The 21,488-nt window shown below is 37.6% G+C and overlaps 1 protein-coding gene across 4 annotated transcripts in view; it reads right to left on the reverse strand.

Moving 5' to 3' along the window:
• Positions 1–1,645: 1,645 nt before the first annotated feature.
• Positions 1,646–21,488, reverse strand: part of KCNN2 (potassium calcium-activated channel subfamily N member 2) — a 144,028-nt gene continuing 124,185 nt past the window's right edge. For 2 of the 4 annotated variants that reach the window (XM_066987797.1, XM_066987799.1), the window contains 4 exons: positions 15,715–15,825; positions 12,996–13,123; positions 7,846–7,915; positions 1,646–5,878 (listed from right to left, as the gene is read on the reverse strand). In XM_066987797.1, coding sequence (XP_066843898.1) covers positions 5,591–5,878; positions 7,846–7,915; positions 12,996–13,123; positions 15,715–15,825 — 597 coding nt within the window. In that variant the 3' untranslated portion in view covers positions 1,646–5,590. Of the gene's footprint in view, positions 5,879–7,520; positions 7,717–7,845; positions 7,916–12,995; positions 13,124–15,714; positions 15,826–21,488 lie in introns of all 4 variants that reach the window. The other 2 variants (XR_010827463.1, XM_066987798.1) reach the window with 2 other exon arrangements.

Genomic DNA, 21,488 nt, shown 5'->3' on the forward strand with positions numbered 1-21,488 from the left:
CCAAACACGCAGTTCCTCTTTAGACTTGGCATGTTTGGAAATGCAGGTTTGGAAGCCAATAAGAGGTTAGAGTAAGCATCCTTTTAAAGTAGAACCTCTTACTCTAACTAAAAGCTTGTTGCTTTCTTCATGTATAATTGAAAACTGTCTTGATTCTCCTAAATATTTGAAGATACTAATGGGTTTAAATGAATTTGAATGCAAGGAAAGTCAGCATAAAGTACTTTAGGCTTTATTTCTCCGTCTGATGTAGTTACTTGCCACATTAGATTACAACAGGTCCATGTTTGTAGCTTATGATTTTTCTTGCACTGCAGCTGTGTTGCATGCCCTATATATATTATATATATATAATCATGCAAATTATGCTATATATATATAAATATATAAATATATAATTATATTATTATATTATATTATACTATTAATATATATATATTAATATATATAATTATTATATATATATATATATATATATATTGTGCAGAAAGGGTCCCCTGCTAGAGAAACTTCTTCATAGGAAAGCCTGGAAGTTATTGACCTAGCCGAACTTTAACAGCATCACTGATAAAGTGAAATATAGAGCAATATGGTCATGCCAGTTCTGGCAACTGACTGCATTTTAACTTTCTGTAGGGCACATCTGTACACACTAGCCCAGACCATACCTCACCTGCTCTGTCCCTGTGCCGAACAGCCTGGCTGCAAGCACTTCTTCGCAGGAAGCCAGGCACCTGCATTAGGCTTGGTGCTGTGCTCGGCCATAAGACTTGAGCAGAGTTACATGACTTAACAGCACTCTCCTCTTCCTTCTGCTCATCTTGCGTATCAGGCTGTTCCTGAGAGACGTGCTCCATGCTGTGCTTGCTCACTATGGGGTTTCTGGACGAGGGTTGATATGCAGATGGGCAGGTCAGAGGCATACCTGTGCACACCTGACTGCAACATGTCTCCTAAGTATTTTTTTTTCCCCACCCATGGGGAGGGCAAAGACGCTTGTAGATATTCCTTAAATGTTTTGGAGGAAAAAGGCTAACTGTTGATACAACCCAGTATTCTCTGCACTAATGCTGGCAGGCATAGGATCAGATTCGTAAGTCCTGATGGCATGGATTGACAGATGTAGGCTAACTTTATTCTTATGCATATATAAAATTCAACATACTCTTGTTGAACTCTTGTTGACTCTTGTTGAGCCAACCATTTTTGTAAGGTGCACCTCAGGATGGTGCTACTGTATCAGTGCTCCTCTGGGCACCAGTTGGCTTGTATCTAGGTCAGAGTGCTGCGGGGTGGGATATTTGTGACTGCTTCTACTTGAGCACAGAGACACCCTGACAGGAAGCAGGTCACTAAAAGTGAGACACTGCCGTGTTAGCTCTTTCCTGCACAACGCACCCCCCCCCCCCCCCCCTTACTTGGCTGCTTCTCACCACTTAGTAAATGTTTTGAGAGAAGTGGACTAAAAAGGCAAAAGGACTTTAAAGGCTTTCTTTAAAGAAAAAAAAATGTATATATCTTTCAGCATCAAAAATTTTGACGGTGAGAACAGACACACTAATCAGAAAACCTTCTTTCTGAAGATAAAACTTAGTGAGGATTTTTCATAAGTCTTAGAGGAAAAAAAGCTTTCAGACAATTAACATTTGTACTACTGATTAAGGTAATAGGTTTTATTCTGAATATGAGACACTCATATTTAAACCATTTATTATTTCATACGTAGATATGCTTTTAATGTGCATTGTATCAATGTCTATGTATGATCTGACATAGAAAGAGTCTTACAAACTGATCACCAGTTAAACAGTTTGCCTACCACCCATCTTTGACCTCTCATTATGACAGTGATTCAGACCAATTCTAGGAAACCATGGTTTTTGAACATCTCACAAGGAAAGGTATGGAGTTCCAGAAGGTGTTCAGGGATCCCAAGCTGGTTGCTTAACTTTTAAATAGAGAAGTCCTTTCTGTATCAGACCCATCTTTATGGCGACATGGGAGGTAAAGAATGGCTGATTTGCACAGGTCTCTTCCAGGAAGATCTGCAGGCTTATAAAAGATAACAATTTGGATAATTCAGAACCAAAGAGGAATTTGCAAGTTATTTATGCTGTGAAAGTATTATTCTGATCCTGCAAAGACTTAAATGTAACTAAAAAAATACTATTTAAATCAAAGTACTTAGTTTTAAGCATGGTGAATGGGCCTACTTGTGATCTTACATTCCAGTCTTTACAGCCACGATACCTTTGCTAAGTGTCATTAAAAATGCAGCAGTTAGCAACAAGACTCAAAAGTAACTGATAAATTGAATTAGTACCTGGAACACAGTGAAAAGGATATGTTCAATCACAAGTGAAAGCTGAATTTTCCAATCAGTGAAGAAGGGTATGCACGAAGCTTTTCAACCGTAACACAGGAAATATGCTATATGGTCGGAGAGGGATTCCTTGTCATTTGTAAGTGATCTTTCAAAGAAAAATCTAAGAAAAATCTATGTTCAACTACACAAGCAGTTTCAGACATCAGTCACAGTGATACTTTTCCTTTTGGTCAGCTGATATGCAGAACATGGGGAAAGAGTTTGAGTTTCAGAAATAAAAAGTCAGTAATGGAATTTGTGGTACAAGACTCTAATAAGGAAAGATGAAAGGAAATTTTGTATTAGGAGTCAGAAAATTAAACCCATAGTACTTTGTGCTCTCCTGAATGTAAGGCTGTATATGTATTGTCTTGGATTGGATTCAAATGGAGTACTTTAAGTGCTTTGCAAAACCAGGTATTAGAAGAAAAAGACTCATCAGTACAAAAAATGCAGATAAAATATTTGCAGTGATCTTTAGAGAGAATTAAGAAATTGTACTGGAATATTCCACCGTGTCATCATTTGCTGTTTGCTTTAAAAACCAAGACAGAAATCCAAAAGAATTTGGCAGACTGTTATAGAACCCGACTGATGGGGATAGTCATATCACATCTATCAGCCCTGCCTGCATAAAGCTACAGCAAGAATTTAGTTGGTTTGGTTTGTTTGGTCTCCTGTGTCCTAATGGGTAACACAAAACTGAGAGGTCAAAGATGACAGTAGGTCTCTCACATCAGAATAAACCAGCTCAATACTTGCAGACAGATCTTAAGTCAAACTTAACTCTGAATGATTGGCAAGAATTTTCAATATGGAACTACAGTTCTTTTAAAATCCCACTGTACAACCCAGAGGAGAAAAAGGGAAAAAAAGAGTTTAAAATATAAAAAAGATGTTGTAAGCAAGAAAAGAGCTAGTTCACACTGACAAGACAAAGAAGGATGCATTTAAACTACAGCACACATATTTCACTTTCAATGACAGAAAAACATTCTTAAATTAAACACAAAAAATGGGAGAATGAGAAAAAGAAAAATATTCAAGGAAGAATTCTACAACTTGACTACTAAATTCCAGTATTATTAATCACTACTTCTAATTCTACCAACAGGATGAAGAAGGTGGGCTCATGACCCTTCAAAATCTCACCCAGTTTAGGACTAGCAAAGTATTAGCACTATATAATATCCCCTTTTTTTTTTTTTTTTTTTGTCCTTTGGTAACTGAGAGAGATGAACATCACAAAAACAGAAAAATCCCCAAAGCAGAACTGCAAATACTGCACATACAGCTTATTATTTCCAGTCACAAAATACCACAGTCTATAAGGAAGGCACTCTAAAGGTATGCAACTGTGCTGCTCATCCAGGGGGGAAATACTGCAAAGTCATCATCTTTCTCAAAGACATAAAAGTGCTGGAGAAACACGTGAGCTTTTTATAAACAAGCAATGCCACTGTATGTAACTTACATCTATCTATTGTATTTTGTACCAAAAAAAAAAAAGGCAAACCATTTATTATAAATAGGCCCAAAGTGTCTGCTGTTTTTCAGATTCTGTACCTGGCTTGGGGAATTTCAGGAGCTTGCAGAGAACCGCTCCCCTGCCTTATCTAGCACCACGCTGCCCTGACTTTCTCTACTACTGTCCTCCCTGGCTACTGCTACTGACCAGAACTCACAAACTTCTGTAGATCAATCATCATTTCCTTCAACATGCACATTAGTTACATCTAGACAGATGTAGTACTCCTTGGAAACAGTTAGCCATACCTACTTGTTATACTCAGCTATTGTGTCACTTTTCACTGTAAATTAAGAGGGGAGGGCACAGGGCTAGTACATTTTATAAATATCAAATATGATAAAATATTTTATAAAGTCTTATAACTTCCTGCTTATAAATAGAAATCAAGAATGCAAGTTGCATGTGCTGAGCATTTAAGCTTACCTAGGTTTGCTACTCTGAAATATAAACAAGGAGAAAAGTCAGCCAGAACTTTTTCACAAACATGTACACTATGCTTTGGTTTCTCAAGAAAGACCTTATTATCTCCGCATGGAAGTAAAATAGTACGGATACCCCACTCACATAACTCCGGTCTACAACAGGTTTACTACAATTTTTTGGAAATATTGTTAAAACTTTCTTGCTAAACTTGACGGCATAGCAGAAACCACAGGGATTATCTAAACATAATGTATACAGGACGTTGTGCTGCCATCACACAAGCTTGTACACTCCAACTCTGTGTGTCAGTTATTCACTCCAGAAACATTACATACAAAAAAAGGAAGCAGAGAGAGTTAGGAGTAACCCAATATTTCCAAAACCTAAGTAGCATTAATGGGAGACTTCCAGCTTGAAAGTGATGCTTCTGTCTTGACATGCTTACCCGGAGTAATTATGAGACTCCAAATAAATGAACAGGACCCTTCCTGTGCTTTTTGCACATCAGCAGCTTTACAAATAGTCAGTTTAAAAGATCTTTGCCATGGGCATGGCATAAATAACTTTATATACATATATATATATGTATATATATTATCTATGTGCGTGTGTACAAATGCGTGTTAAACAAAAGCCCTAAGAAGATCTTAAAAAACCCATAGCATACTTCTTAACTCATTTTCTAGGATAAACTATGTTTTTAAGTAATCCCTTCAGAAACTGAAGCTGTCAGTGACCTTCTAAAATGACTATACATTATTCAGCACACTGTTAGATGAACACTGATTTTTTTCCCCCTCCACTGCAAGCAAAGTTTAGTGAATTGGTTTTCATACTGAGGGATAATGATTAAGCTTCAATTTTGTTTCTTAAATGTTTACAATTAGGCCTTTTGATTGTGAGCTTTTTAAAAAAACTTTTAAAGTCCATGTAACCAAGCAACTATGTGCAGAAATTAACATTTTTATTATATTATATATTGTAGTAGTAAAGTTTGTTTGAAGTGCATGAATAAAAAGTTAGTGAAATTACAGGAGGAACAATCTAACATAGCAATAATAGGTGCATTCACTGTGCATCTGAGAGGAGGACGGGGGAAAAAAAAAAGAGTTTTCACTCATTTTGGCCTAAAACATTGTGTTCATGTTTCCAGGATTCTGACATCAGAACCCAGATAACACTGGTTAGAACCATAGGGCTTTACAATAAAAGCTAAAATATTGACCATATGATGGCAAAAAGTCTTTATTTTGTGGTTAACTTATTCTCTTCTAGCTACTCTCTGATGAAGTTGGTGGTGCTGTGGATGAGGATCTCCTTCTTCTTGACAAAGATCGTGATCGTTCAGCACTGTAGGCAACATGCTTATCATAATTTTGTATCTGAGCCTCGAGGAAATCCCTCTGTTGCTGGCTGATAGTCTGGCTAATCAGTCCAGGTAGAGCTTGAATACTACCAATTAAAGTTTCCAGTTTAGTTTCCAGAGTAACAATTCTCTTCTCAAAATCTTCACTTCTTTCATTTAAGTCAGAAATCATGTCATACATGATGTTTTGAGTCTGAAAGTAGAAGGACGTAAACAAAGGCTTAGATAGATCTTACAAATATTGTAACATGCAGTAAAATCTACAAGGGTTTGCAAACACTTTTGTACTCCAAAAGGAAAAAAAAAAGATATGAATGAATAAATAAAAAGATATAGCCTTGTGAAATAATTTTACATGTAAATTCAGAACAAGCTTTTTACTAACTCTGTTGAGCAGAAACATAACACATTTTCAATAGCACTTTGAATGCCAAGATCTAAACGAATTAGACAAAACAGCAGACCTTTTTTTAGAAGTTCAGGTGCTTAGAAATGCACCGTGCCAAGAAACAGTTAGTTGTGTAAACCCTGAGAAGACTCATGTGCCACAGCAGTGATGCATCCTTGACTCTTCTGCATTTTCTCTGACTTTAAACACCTTTGTACTTTTAAGCAGAACACAGATTCTGTTCCTTTGATTCCTCCTTAAACTGACCAGGTTTCCTTGAACTGGCTGTAACAAAAGTAGTTGGGTGGGCTGTTTTTGAACTGCAGTACAAGGAATAAAAGCTGAATTGTACACTCCTCTGCTTCTGTGCTCCCCTGTCCATTTGCGCACTGCAAAACCGTATTTGGTTACAGAAGGTATATAGGGTGAATTTTAAATGCCATAGAGGTCAATAAAAATGTAATCTGAAACATGTTACTTCACAGGGACTGTCACTTTTTTGCCACTTCCATTAGTTTTTCTTGCCATTGAGGCAAGAAAATGGTTAAAAATGACTTTCTCCCTCTTGTAGACTGAGAGTTCAGATTAGACTTAAACTAAAGTTAAAACTGGATGTAATTCAGTAGACAAACTGGCTGAAGTTTATAAACCATTCAAAGGGAATGAAATTGAAAAGCTGACTGCCTGAAGTATAAAGTATTTCACTATCAGGTGAGTGTTGACAACCCATTTCTCTGCCCCCTATTTCAAGATGCCAGCATATTACTTGAAGGCAAACTATTCTACATTAAATAGTATGTGAAAATTCCTTATTAACTGCTAGAAACCATAGAGTGAAATGTATTTTCAGCAAGTGAAGCTGTCAGGTGGTTTTCTAAAGCAAAAGGGAAAGGAACACTGAAGAATTTAATCTTTGCCTTGATGATGTACTTTAAAATGAGGCAGGCCTTGAGATGCCTGAAAGGGGTGTACAAGAAACCTTTAGGTAAAACCAATGGATGCTTCTAATATAGCTTCAGATTAAGATCCTTAAAAGTTATATATTGAGGTCTAATGTGAAACCTGGAATGCTCTCAGCTCAACCCTGACATTCTCTTGCAATTATATACATATTAAAAGAAAAGAAAAAAAAGCCAGCAACAATAGACAAGCAGTTTGCAACTTCACTTATCTGAAAGGGCTGAAGAAAGATTAATGAACCCTTACCCTTATGATTTATCAGCAAAGGAGGCCGCTATTGTTCATTATAAAAATGTGGATCAAATGCAGACCTAAACCAACTTATCCAATGTCTCTACTTCATATGAAAATAGGAACAGAAAACCAGAACCTTCAATTTCAGCCTGCCTACTATGATTCCTCACAGCAAACACACTGTCACTGGACAGGTAACCTCTTTACTACACAGCATTACACTACTACAGCCTAGCCACAGATCAGGACTTACCATGATCACTGCAGTCACCTCATCAGGTGACTCTTCACCTCATCAGCAGTCAGGATCACCCTCTTGATTGTGAAATCTTTCTCAAATATGAACCACCACCCCCCAAAAAAATACATGGTGCATTCAAAATTTGGTCAGGGTCATAAATGTTTCATTTAATGAGTGTCAACCTAAAACAGATGCATATTTTCATTTTCTGTAAATAAAAGCAAAAACAGAATACAATACTTGTCAACAATACCTGCATGTACAATGCATATTTTCACTTTCAAATTCTTCCATTTTGAAAGGAATAATGTTAAAACAATAATAATTGCCTACTAACCTTTGCCAGGTCCACCAATGTGTTGGCTTGATCATTCAGTTTCCTTTGTTCCATTTTTACACTTCGTAATCTAAAAAGTGGAATCTTAAGTCAGATTTGTGTGTGAGTGTAGTCATGCAAGAATTTCTAAAAAGCATGCATAAAATTTACAAGAACAAATAACTGCATGGACAATGCCTTGAGTACTTTGTGTAAATTCAGAATTGGTCATGTGCCTGCTACAATGAGAAGCATGCTTCTTCAACACCGCAAAAAAGGAAAGAGCAAGGAAATGTGATGTCCTTGAGAATACTATTTGCCATGGTTAAAGTTGAATTCAAAAAGGGAAATAACAATTTATCCAGACTACATGAAAGAAAGCCAAAACATTCCTCAAAGCCTCAGTATCGTGACAAGTAGACATAGGAAGAAACACAGAACAATAGTTTTTTTGTCATTAATGCTGTAGCGATCAAGAATCTTCCCATGTCTACATGACTAGATACAGGTATTAGCCCTGTTCTGTCGGAAATGGATTGGGTTAGCAGGTGTTTGAACCTGATGGAGATACAGTGATAAGTGAGTTTCTCATTGCTTTAAACACAACTTCCATCTGACCAGCAGCTAAATACACAATGTACTTGCCAATACACTTAATTTTCTTACATAACTTGTGAATCTGAATATGCTTACATTTTAAACATATATTAGACATACCTTTTCAATGCACTATTTAAACTAGAAAACTGGGAAACTATACAAGAAGTAAGGATGCATTTTTCTCTTTGATGCCTACCTATCTGCATTGTTATTAATTAGTTATGCACAATCTTGGAACATGATCTTTCTTATGGATTCTCTGAATCAAAGTAAATGTTTACTAAAGTAATGGTTTGTAGATGTGATTTTCACAAATAGGCAATTTATTACTTAAGTATGAGTGCTTTGTTAAACATTTCCCAATAGAGGATTACTTGAACTTTCAATGACTTTTCTGCTGGATGTTTGAAGCAAGAAACAGCCTTTTTCAAAAACAGCACATCAATTTATAAGAGACTTGATAAGTCGAATAGTATGTTATGGGCCAGCCAAGCGAACTATTTGGTTAGCTGTCAAATCAAAATAAGTTTGGCAGCATTTTGTGGCACGTGGGTTGCCAGTGTGTACTCTGCCTATTTCTCAATTATCATGTTACTTAGAAAGTTTTGTGTATCTTATAAAACAAACATGATTTCACAAAGGCATATAAACCTGTTCTTGTATAAACAAAAACTAAACTCTAGCTGTAGCACAAAAGAGCCCCATGTCACTGCCAGACTCTGTGGTACAGCCACAGCAGTTCAAAAGGACTTATTCTTTTTCACTTCTGTAAGCCTCAAAGTGCTCCAAACAATAATGTGGAAAATCATTTTGATTCCTCTGTATTTTGAATGTAGGGGATGAAATTCTGACCCCTTTTAAGTTAATGATAAAACTGCTAATGCCTTCAGTGGGATCAGGATTATTTCCCTAAACTCTTGGGAGCAAACAACTCTCTTCATTTCCAGCAGCTCGATGCTTCCAAGATAGCTACAAATTATTTTAATGTGGAGGCAGAATTGAGGGGGGAAGGAATGCTACACAGTGATGTTTATTTTTCCGAAGCAATCTGGAGAAAAGGGCTACAAATGACCTCTTAAATGCTAAGAAACAGATGAAGCAATATAAATATATATATATATATTTAATGGAAGTTTTCTTCAAGATACACCAGAATAGGGAAGTCTGTGTTCAAATCTTTGGTTACCAAGCGTTCCCTTAAATATCCAGGCTAACCTCCATGAGAAAGTTATGAAGATTGAAATATCTTTCTTAGCACATGGAAATAACTCCGATAAGGTAGAAACAACTGTTTGCATAAAATTGACATTCCAGCATCTTGTTACTGGAATGGGATACACTCTTCTTCCCCTGGAGGCCTCCTTTAGAGCACAACATAAATACAGATTGTAGGAATGTTGCTTTCAGAGTCTGTGAGCAGGAGCTGTGCTAAAGCAAAAATATGGAAGCACTTCCAAAGTATGGAGCTGTATCATCATAGTCTCAGAAAATAATAATTACTCAGGTAAGCTTGTAATGACTTGACTGGAGAATGACAATCCTGGTGTTTTGGTAAACATCTCTCAGACAATTTGCAGAACATGTTTTTTCTGCTCTTCTTCAGATTCCTTGACACACCTGTTTGCCACTGAGTATGTCCACTTCAAAATTTTGAGAAAATCATTGACGATGTAGCAAAACAGGTACCGACTGACACCAATGTGATAAACATGTTACAGACTGTAAAAATGTATACCTAGGTAATGGCAAGTCTTTAGCTGCAGCAGCCAGATTTAAAGAAAACTGACGGACTTTTGTTCTTAAGTTCATGAAGAGAAAATATGAAACACCTTGATTTTACAAACTTCACTTATCACAGCAAAAGATCATGATTCTGGATCGCGTTTCCATGGTAGCAATCAGACCACTGAAGTTCACAAATAAAGACTCTATTTTTTGCATGCAGACACTGGTAAACTCTGCAAATTTAGAAAGGAACAGCTCATACAACTTACTTCCGAGCTCTATTTTCATTTTGTTGAAATAAAAAGACAAAACAAAAGAAAACAAACTGTAAAATATACTAAAACAACCAAATGAGCACAGTGGGCTCGATTCAGCAGGTGGGAAGTCCTAGTTGCCTCTGCTTCTAACCAGTAACTGCCTCAGGTGGAGTCTAATCCACCTGCTGTCACGATGAAGTACTTTCAGTACCTTCAAACCTTCCCATTAACTATCATCTGTACATTTTCTTATTCATAGAATTCATAAAGTCTTTTTAATAATATTGTTTAGAGTGGTGATTTCACCTTCACCTTATTCAGTATGCATGAGAAGCAAAAAAGATCCAGACCAGCGGAAGGCAGCACAGTCATGGATAATCATATTTTAGGGTTGTGACTGTGAGTTTGAGACTGTTAACATGATCTGCTCTCGTTTGTTGTATAAAACTGAAGCTTCACTTCTTTTATTCCCATCTCCAGCCAAATGATTGAAAAGGTGAAGGAGGAGGACTAAAAAAAATCCTAAGAATCCAGAAAAATGGAAGAGAGCCATATACCATCATGAGTCCTTTGGTCCCTTGAGAAAAGTTTCGATGCAAAGGGAGAGAAAATAAATCACACCCAGCTACTCTGCTGCAGCTGGAAGAAAGCAAACTGCTAGAGCAATGTTTCCATCCGTGGGACATTCTTCGGCATACTGAGAAAATTATCTAAATTTTTGTTCTTAAATACAAGGTTTAGGAATGGGATGCAAAGTGCTCAAGAACATTAGGAAATACGTTATTAACATAGCTGTTCAAAGTTTTGCTGGCACCGCTAGGAAAAAACTTACTGCCACCTTCTCCACCCCAACTGATTAATGAATTTTTAAGGCAGGTGCAGAACAATAGTTTACACCCTGTGAAGTTCTTCTGAGCTTGAATGATATATGAAGCTGTAGATCGAGCCTGCTGTGCTTTTTAGATTTGTCTTTCAATACATGTGCACGCACACAAGACACACACACAAACAATAAATAGGAAAGGTAAAATGTTAAGGAATAAGCTTTTCAATAAGGTATTCAAGTCTGGCAAAGGATGCACAGGACACACCATTCTCTATCCCAGGACCCTTGCCCACCCCTCCCTGCTTCCCAATCCTTCAAGCTAAGCAGGATGACTATACTGCACAAATATACTTTTTATCCATGGGAAAATTGCCTCAACTTTTGCAGTCCTTTCATTGCCTCAAGTATGTCTGTAACAGCACAGTAACATTTAACATGGCAAGTCTGCTAAGTATGTGATATGGTAATCAAGGTTTATAGAATACTTCATACCTTCAAAGCTTAGCTACCTATTCTTTTAAAACACTATTACAAAACAGAGAAGCAATGACTGTTAGCCTAAATTTACTAATAGGAAATAAGATAACCTGGCTTTTCCTTTCTCTTCATCATGCAAGATGAGACATAGGAGTCCTTTTAATGAACGTAGGTGGGTCAGATGGATGCTTCCTTCACTTCTCCTCACAGGCTGGCTCACCCACAGACTCACACAGATGTTATCAAACTATCAGTATAAAATGAACCTTGATTAATTTATCTTAATTTCCTCAAGTATCTCAGGAAAACCCTTTTAATAGGCCATACAAATGGCTGCCTGAGGCTGGATGGGGATATCAAACAGAACAAATAGTGGCATGGGTCCTAACCATCCCTTACGATGAGTCTGTGGTTCTTGGTGGCAAAAGTCTCCTTTTTTCTTCTGTGTAGTCCAAGGAAAAGGAACTGAATCACCATGAAATTCTGCAGGGTCTTATGTGCTTTATGACAAATATGTATTAGGAATTTCAGATGAATACTTATAGTCTGGCATTACCATAATTCAGTTTAGTCCTACTAAACTGTTCACAGTTCTCAGTTTTGTCTTCAACCATTCTGGAGTTCAGCAGAGGGAAAGAACTCATCTGAATTATGGCAGAGGTGTTCAAGGGTTATAAAATGTCTGTTGGCGTATGTTCTCATTTCCTCTATGTCAGGGGTAGTAGCTGATAGACCAACACTTGCTTTTATCCACTGAGGAAATGGCAACTAATCGCTGTTGAGCTGTAAAAATGAAGCTTGATGCATACTCTTTTAATTAAATGCTACATACACACTCATAGCCTCTCTTTTATCATATCATTCTGCTCTGAAATTATCAAAACAACTACTACAAATGATTTTTTTTTGCTTTTCTTCTATATATTGCAGCTTACTTGTATCTTACCACCTGTAAGCAAATACGTAACAACAAAGGACATTCTCTGTGGCAGAAGACAAAAAGTCATAGCTATTTCAAGAAGCATGGGAAACTCCTATAAAACCTATAAACAATTCTGATTTAAACTGTGTTGGGCATACAGTCAGCATACCTTCTTTTGTAAACAGATACCATAGTAAAACCTTATTTTTGTCTTACTCAGAGAAAAAAATCAAACTCAAGAGCAATATTCTGGTAAAAGGGAGAAGGGGAGAGTGAGAGATAGAAACTACCAGAAAGAGAGAAAAGAACTGAAAAAGAGAGAGAGAACACCTGGAGAGGAAAAACAAAGCAAAATAGTACTTACTGATGAATAGCTTGCAAGAATTTGCGTTGATGTTTCCTTACTTTTGCATGGTCTATCTTTTTAACCAGCTTTGTGTTTTTATAAATTAACCATGTTTCCCTGAGTACATTGGCCGCTGCATTTTTCACCTGTTTAATAAAACAAAAACACCAGGCTGACCAAAACAGCATTATGTCATGTTTTATCATTTCTAGCATAAACTTGTTCTAAAACACTTAAGACCCTGCCAAACTGTGGGAAATGACTACATCAGGAAGCTGTAGCAGTAACAGCAGAAAACGGAAGCTGGACTAAGGGAACTAAGTACTGAGCAATTTCTGTATTGTTACTTACAAATACGATACCAGCTGTCTTTGCATCTGAGAATCACTTGTCCTTCTTCAAAAAGAGTTAGCATCATCTGGTGTTTATGGCAATATAAATTACAGTGAGGAAATATTAACGAATTATTTGCATGGTAATTAACTAAACTATTTTATAAGACCATAAAGTTTCTCTCCTTCTTGTTGTATCATTATTACCTCTTATTTCTCTTTGCAGTTTACCACCATTTTAAAATTCCAGAGTTGTTTGGAGCTAGCTGGAATTTTTGTTGTTTGTTTACACTTTTCCTTCTTCTTGTTTCTTTCTTAACATTCTCAGAAGAGATGAAAAAAAATCTTGTCAATTAATGTGGCTTGTGTTTTCTTTCCTAAGTGCTTTGATATTTTTTTAAATGAGGTTTTCCATATAATGTTAAAGGTAGGAGTACCTACAGTTCCTTCCTCGGCCCTCCAATATTTTCAGGAATGATTAAAAACAAATGACAAAGAATTTCAATGCAGTGTTTATTAACAGAATTGCTAGGTTACTTGCAAAGGCAACTTGTTCTGGATATTGATCTTTATTTTCTCTCTCTCCAACTGTATATATCATGCCCATCACTGCAGCATCAGAGAGCTAAGTCCCTGTATAGGTAGTGGCACTGTAGGAACACAATGCAGTAGCTCTACCCAGCAGGAGGTTCCCACCTTGTACCTGTAATGCATTGGACAGTCTTGGTCCTGACTTCAGTGGAAGCCAAACTGCATTTTAGAGACTTCCTCACAATCTTTATCTAGCCCTTGCATTTTACCATAAGATATGGTTATCTTCACGTCCTGGGAAAACCTCTCCAGTGTCCACGTAATGCAGTTGTAATCTGATGTGCATCTCAGATTTGCTTGCTTGGTTTGCTTTTCATTCCCTTTGAGTTTCGTGAGTTTGAAGCACCACTCAGATACACTATGAAATTGATAATTAGATATATATGAAGAACAGCTGGATAGAATGAACTTTAAAAGGCACGAATTAACTTTAAAAGGCACAAATGAACACCTGGCTCAAAATCTGGCCAATCTTGTCAAAATCTTCTTCTGTCCTAAAAGACATTTTAGTTCATCTGTCAGATTACAATTGAAAAATATTCCTGTCAGATCTTTCAACAGCAACTTCATACCTCATCATGGGTAAGAATCAAAGCAGTCTGCTGCATTTGAAATCTGCTATTCTGTTACCATAAGTTAGAGAGAGTGTTTTAATTTACTACTACATTATATTCCTAACATTTTAATTCCCTGTGCTAGGACTCATCTAGCCAAATTCCTAAATTTACTGTAGATTCCTTCTGTAATCAAATGAGCTGATACAGGTAAAATTCACTTCAGTTTTGGTGTCACTACTGTAGATTTCCATGTGTGTTAGGAAAGGACAAATTGTTGCCTGTGGTCTAGTATCAGCAGGACCCTAAATCACTGTAATAGCTGTGTAAAGCACCCTGCTCAGATGGACACCTCAAGTAAATTTACAAGAACCCACCCTTTTCACCTGTGTAAGAACTGCCTTCCCACACATCCTTAGTTTTTCCCCACTGTGACTGCTTAGGGGAGGTACAGGCTTTTAGAGATGACCGGCACAGATGTGTGGCAGCCAGCACCACCAGACCTGTGTGCTGACGTGCCCTAGGAGCACACCTTGTGGAGACATTGTGTGGCTGTCCCCAGCTGGGGGTAGGGGGCTGCATCGCTGCAAGAAGCTCTGCTGATGCAGCCAACCTCCTCCACGCTGAGAGCAGAACCACTGCTGCCAGTTTGGGAAAAAATTAAAAAGTTCAAGAAAAAATCAAAATAGCACTTTTAAATGAATTCTAATGATTTCTGTTTTATTCTATTTATTATTTTTTTTAATAATCCATTTAAACATATTTCTATTTTCTACAAAACATCTGCCTTCATGCTTCAGTACTGTATGCAGCTAAATGAACCCTTTGCTCAGCATCCAAGCAATTGCAAAGGCTACCTCTCTTGCAAACTATGAACATGTCTTTTTCTTCATAGCTTGAAATCCTGCTGTGTCAGTCATTTCACCTATGCAGCTACAAGTTCTTCTCATATGCTGCATGAAAGTTTTTTACTTTAACATATTATTTTCTAGTTTTACAGCACTTTAGTGCTGGTTACACCAATTATCTTCTATCTGCAAGGATCTTCTACAGGAGAATATTCAAATCCTCAAAAATCCTCTAGGGATTTGCAGTTACCCTCAATTCAAAGAAAAGCTCAGGGCATTCCATTTCCTCTTTTCAAAATCATACCCATGAAAAAGCCCAGTAGAGGAACGGAGCAGGAGACCATTTAAAACAAATGCAGAAATAAATTAACATACCTTTCCTTTTCAGCTGTGAATATAAAGTGTGACTTACTCTTTTAGTTAGCTGGGTGTCCATCATGAAATTATGCACATGTTTTTCAGCTTTGGTAAGTTCTAACTTCCTTGCCACCACAGCTACCACCAGTGCAGTGCACCCAGCACCCTGAAAACAATAAAACAAACCCCCAAGATGTTACTACTGCACTTTGCAGAGTTTTTTTGTGGATGTTTCTCCTTTGCTGTAGAAATATGGTAGGCATCAGGTGATTCATCCCTGGTAAATATAGTGAACATGCTACAGCTATTTCAATTCAAAATAATAGGAAAAGTCAGCAATTATAGACTGGTATACTGTCAAGGCATCAAAATAATTAGTGAGCAGCATCATTTAGAAGTTCTGCTTTTTTTCCTGCAGGGGTTGAAAATGTGAACACATCCCATTTCTAGTGCAAAACAAAGGTGTGTGTGTGAACAAAACAACTTTTAGAACCCAGAATGTTAGTAAATAAATGCAAAATACCCTGTTCTTAATAACTACCTCGAGGTTACAGCAATTGCTAAAGAAGAAGATTAGATTAGTATTTAGGACACTAAAAAGTTCCTTAGGATTTTCTTTAGGGCCTGAAAATAAAATTATCATAAATTTAGTATTTAATCATTTTAGTATACTTCCCTGTTGTCTTTTGAGCATTCGTTGATTTTTTTCCTACAGTATTTCTGCTTCTCTTATTAATATAAAAAATAGCACACAAGCATTATTTCAGCAAAATCCGGATGAAGAAAATACCAAGTTACTAATTTGTGCTGTGTATATGTATGCGTACACATGCATATGCACAGACATGCACGTTCATAACAGGACAAAGTCGCTAGGTGTCAGTTTCTTTGAAATGGCAGTATCTTTATCAGCATCACAGTATTTTATTTTTCTGTGGAGGTGAGGAAGAGAGAAGAAGAATTTGGCTAAAATGAGTCAGGTATGGAGAAACAGTATGTATTATACAAAATCTCAAGGTATCGTTTACTCTCTGACGCTATTACAAACATTACTACTGCTGTTTTCATGTTTTGTCTTTTTAATTAAACAAACAAAAAATGTTCTTAAAAAAATAAAAATCACATTAAATATACAAGGCTGTGTTCACCACATCTAGTTGTTATTGCACCTGTGTCAGTTACTCTCCAGTGTAAAGCAGTCTCTTGTTGCACATTGAATCTTACTACACTTTTAGACACAGTGTTCTTCCACTCTTTCTGTAGTTCTCCCATTAATTTACTCTCTCTCCATTCCTCCCCACTCCCCCATGCCTGCCTTACTATCTCCAGAAGATGCAGACCAAATTCCTGAATCTAACTTCCAAATTACGAATTCCACTACTAAATACACAGAGAATGGAAAATGAATTAACTCTCTGGAACTCCTTATTCACATGGTGTCCTCAAAAAAATCAATCTGCCCTCTCTACTTCCTTACTGAGGCACCCAATTAATTTTGTGAGAGTGTCCAATTAATTAATCTCCACTGGTAGATTGTTCCAAGATATTCATCTGCTTCCTCACAAGGACCTGATCCTCTGCTATTAGTTCTTACCTAGCCAAGTTTCTATCCCCAACTGCCCTCAACATTCCCTTGAACACATCCCTTATAATTTTGCTGCATTTCCCCCTCCAGCTTCTCTCCTGTCCTCCGTGCCAACCTTTTAAGCTTTGCTGTGCCTTCTCCCCTGTGCTCCATCCCTATGCTGACTGAAGTTCACAAACATTTATTTGAAGCCCCACTCTCTCTTCATGAGATAAGGGCAAAATGGGGCTATAACTAATCCTTTGCTTTCCCATATCCCACTCAGAAACAAAAAGGCAGAAGACAGCCAATGCAGCTTAAGATTGAGAGTTTCAGAAATGCTGAGAAGAGAAATGGGCAGGAGCTGCTCATCTGTATGCCCTACCTCCTCAGAAAATAGACAGCTCTTCTTCAGTCTCCTTACTGTGAAGGAGTGCAGGAAGGAATTACTAAAATGCAGAATACTTCCCTGTGTGCAAAAAAATAAAAATATGGCCCCATAAAATAGCAAGGAAAAAAAAAAAAGAAGAAGAAATGAGGAAAAAGTGAGACCTTTTGGTCCAGTATGTCAGGATAACCGGGGTCAAATGTTGCTCCAATGACATAATTTGAATTCTGCCTGCTTACAGCAAGAATGTTAAAATGGGATGAGGCTGTTAATACAAAGTGGCCTGCTCACCACTGGCAAAGTGGCACAAAACCGCTGTTTATGCTAAATAACCAGGGAAGAAAAATACTAGACACCCTCTTCCCCCACACACACCCAAAAATAAAAAGGACTGGAGGAATGGTGACAGATGAAAGGAATTTGTTTGAGTTGAAATTATCGCAGACTTTTGGGACTAACTCTCATGCCTCTTTAAAGTGGCACCAGAGTTATAAGGGCCAAAATCTGCTAAAGACAGTAGCTTTATATCTCACGTGAAAGACAGCACCTGCAACAGTAAAACAGTGTCACTGGCACACTGTGAAAGCCACTTCTATGCCACAAATGGGCTGCTATCTTCCTCATCACCAGAACAGCTTACTGCAACTGCACGGTGTTCTAGATGCAAACTGCACTCTTGATTTTGTGGATTACGATGGTTTTCAGTATACGAGAACGAGATCTTTTAGCATCTCTGCACAAGAGAAAAGAAGTATACTCTTTGTATGTTTACCTTTTGCAGTAACTTGAAGGAAACCAAATTATACTGATTCTTTGAACAGCTATCAGCTTACAGAGATAACACTGAAATACTACCTAAAGAACAAAATTCTAATTAATATTTTATATTACAGTGCTCTGTGCTTTTACACAGCTTACCTAAAGATTTCAGCATCCTTAAAAATTCTCATAAAGTGAGAACTATTCCAAATTGCAGAAATGAAATGGAGGCAATACTGTTGCTTTAAGATGGAAGCATCATAAGCATCATGCCTGCTGTTTTTGAATAACCCAACTGGCATGAAAATCAGTAACATGAATTCTATAAATTCCTGCTCAGTTGCCCTTTTTTTTTCTTTCATCAATACTTCAGAATGCAGAAGCCACTTTCTTATTAAAATGACTTAGGCTAAGTAAAAGCACCATGTTATTTCAACTGCAAGAAGGGCTCTTTTGAGAATAAAATTCTAAAAAAGTCTTATATTTGATTACTGCATTTTATAATTTCCAACATCATTCTTTCCAACATCATTCTTTTTATCCTGTTTTGAAGTAAATAAACTAAATTACTGCTTCAAGCTCCTGCCTAACTTTCAGGGGAATTATATATTATCAAAAGAAAATGAAAAGGGCAGGAATATGCATATTTTCAAGTATTAAGGCAGTGATTAATTCTATTTGGACCTTGTATTCCTCAGTCAGTCCCTGTCTTTCTCTTCCATTATTGAGTTATCTCAGTTATTTTGTTTTGGTAAGCAGACCAATTTTAAGGACACTTAGGACTTACAGTATGTCCACACAGTTGGGGGGAAAAAAGAACGAAAGAATATTTGTAACATTCCCTCATAAGTCCTTTGAAACATTATCTAGAGACATATACATCTGAAATCCACTGAATTCCACCCCACTGAACAGTCCATTCAAAGCGTGGCTAAAATGATGCAAAAGCAAATGTCAGATTTTAAAGAATTAAAAAGCATCAGTTTGTGCTAGTTAGTAAATGCTCATAACTATGTACGACAGAAAGTTCTGATTTAGGACTATCCCACAAAGAAGGGAAATAATGACCAAAATATTAATACATTTGCTGACTATTCAGATTTCTAACGCTTTGAGGAAAATTTAAAAAACAGATAATTCAGATTTCATAGTTTCTCAAATCTGCAGAAAAGTTTGACACGATCTCACCCGTGAAATGAAGCATTATACAGTTACAAGCTGTGTTGAAAGGTACCAACATAGCTGTTAAAAAACACTAACTTTGTTATATATGTTAAAAAACAAGTAATACGTACAGTGTAAGCAAACTAAGCAAGCCGAAGTGAAGGCTTAACTGTGTTGCTAATTCACTCCATTTATTGGAAACTTGCAAGTAAGTAATATCAGATAACCTTTCAGCAACTAATTTCTTTCAAGTACTAAGTGAAAAAAGGTTTTCCAGCAACCATGAAGTTTAAAAGCTGAGCATCCTGAATTTTTCTGCTTTCCAGAAAGATGTACAGGCTGAACAAAATTATCTTATAAACAAGGAGCAGTCCCAAACAATCACCCAGTTGAAAATTGGCTTCTCTAAAATGACAAGAACAAGACTCCACCAATAAGCTGCGTAAAGCCTATTTTCTGTTTAAAATGATCTGAAGTTGAAGTACACAGACCTCATCCTGAATGCATACCGTATCTTGATTGATATGAAATAGTTTCTGTTGGTCTTTGGTAAAAGCAAGAAGTCTGAAAACAAATATATGACACATCCTCAGTCTTTCAACTGGGCAAAGCAACAAACACCCACTTGGATTTGACTGAACAGTGGCATCAGATCTCTTCTGTTGATGTAAAACTTGCATTTCTGAGTAGTACGATCTTGAAGCATAAGATTTATAGACATGTACACTGGTCAGAACTCTCCTTGACTGTCAACCTTTTCAATGCTGTCCTGTATGAAAACATTTTGATATATCTGCAGACAACTTCAAGACATTCTTCATATCTTTATTCTAAACATGCTGTTCCTGTTCAGGACAAAGAATGATGATTGGGAAGGATGCCATCCAGAGGGACCTGGACAGGCTGGAGAAGTGGGCCCATGAGAACCTAATGAGGTTCAACGAGGCTTAGTGCAAGGTGTTGCACTTGGGCTGGGGCAATCCCAGGTATTTATATAGACTGGGAGAAGAAGAACTTGAGAGCAGCCCTGTGGAGAAGGACTTGGGGGTCCTGCTGGACGAGAAGCTGGACATAAGCCAGCAGTGCACGCTTGCAGCCTGGAAGGCCAACTATGTCCTAGGCTGCATTAAAAAAGAGGTGGCCAGCAGGGAGAGGGAAGTGATTGTCCCCCTCTACTCTGCTCTTGTGAGACAGCACCTGGAATACTGCATGCAGGCCTGGGGCCCCCAGCACAAGAAGGATGTGGAGCTCTTGGGTCCAGAGGAGAGCCACTAAGATGATCAGATGGCTGGAGCATCTCTCCTGTGCAGAAAGGTTGAGGGAACTGAGCTTGTTTAGCTTGGAGAACGCCCTGGGGAGACCTCATTGCAGCCTTCCAGTACTTGAAGGGAGTGTATAAATAGCAGGGGAAACACCTGTTTATATGTGTTTATATGTGTTGATAGTGATAGGACAAGGGGGAACGGTTTTAAACTAAGACAGGAGAGATTTAGGTTAGATATTAGGAGAAAGGTTTTCACTCAGAGGGTGGTGAGGCACTGGAACAGGTTACCCAGAGAGGTTGTGGATGCCCCATCCCTGGAGGCATTCAAGGCCAGGCTGGATGCAGCTCTGGGAAGCCTGCTCTAGTGGTTGGCAACTCTGCCCAGAGCAGGGAGGTTGAAACTAGATGATCTTTGAGGTCCATTTCAACCCAGGCCATTCTATGATTCTATTATTTAAACTCAAATGTTCACGTAGGTAAGCAATAGTCCATGAAAGCTCTCCTTAGCTATCTTCTTTGCTGCCTAGAATCCAGACAAGGTTGCATTGATGGAAATAATATTGTGTGGGGTTATTTGACTCACGTATGTACTTAGATACTTGTTAAACACTTGTAGGCTAATTCTTCTCCTCAGTTACACAAGCCTAAACAATGACTGATGTTCCTTAGAAAAGTGGAAGATTGGCCCCA

Source organism: Anser cygnoides, chromosome Z, assembly GCF_040182565.1.
Source record: "Anser cygnoides isolate HZ-2024a breed goose chromosome Z, Taihu_goose_T2T_genome, whole genome shotgun sequence".
Lineage (NCBI taxonomy): Eukaryota > Metazoa > Chordata > Aves > Anseriformes > Anatidae > Anser > Anser cygnoides.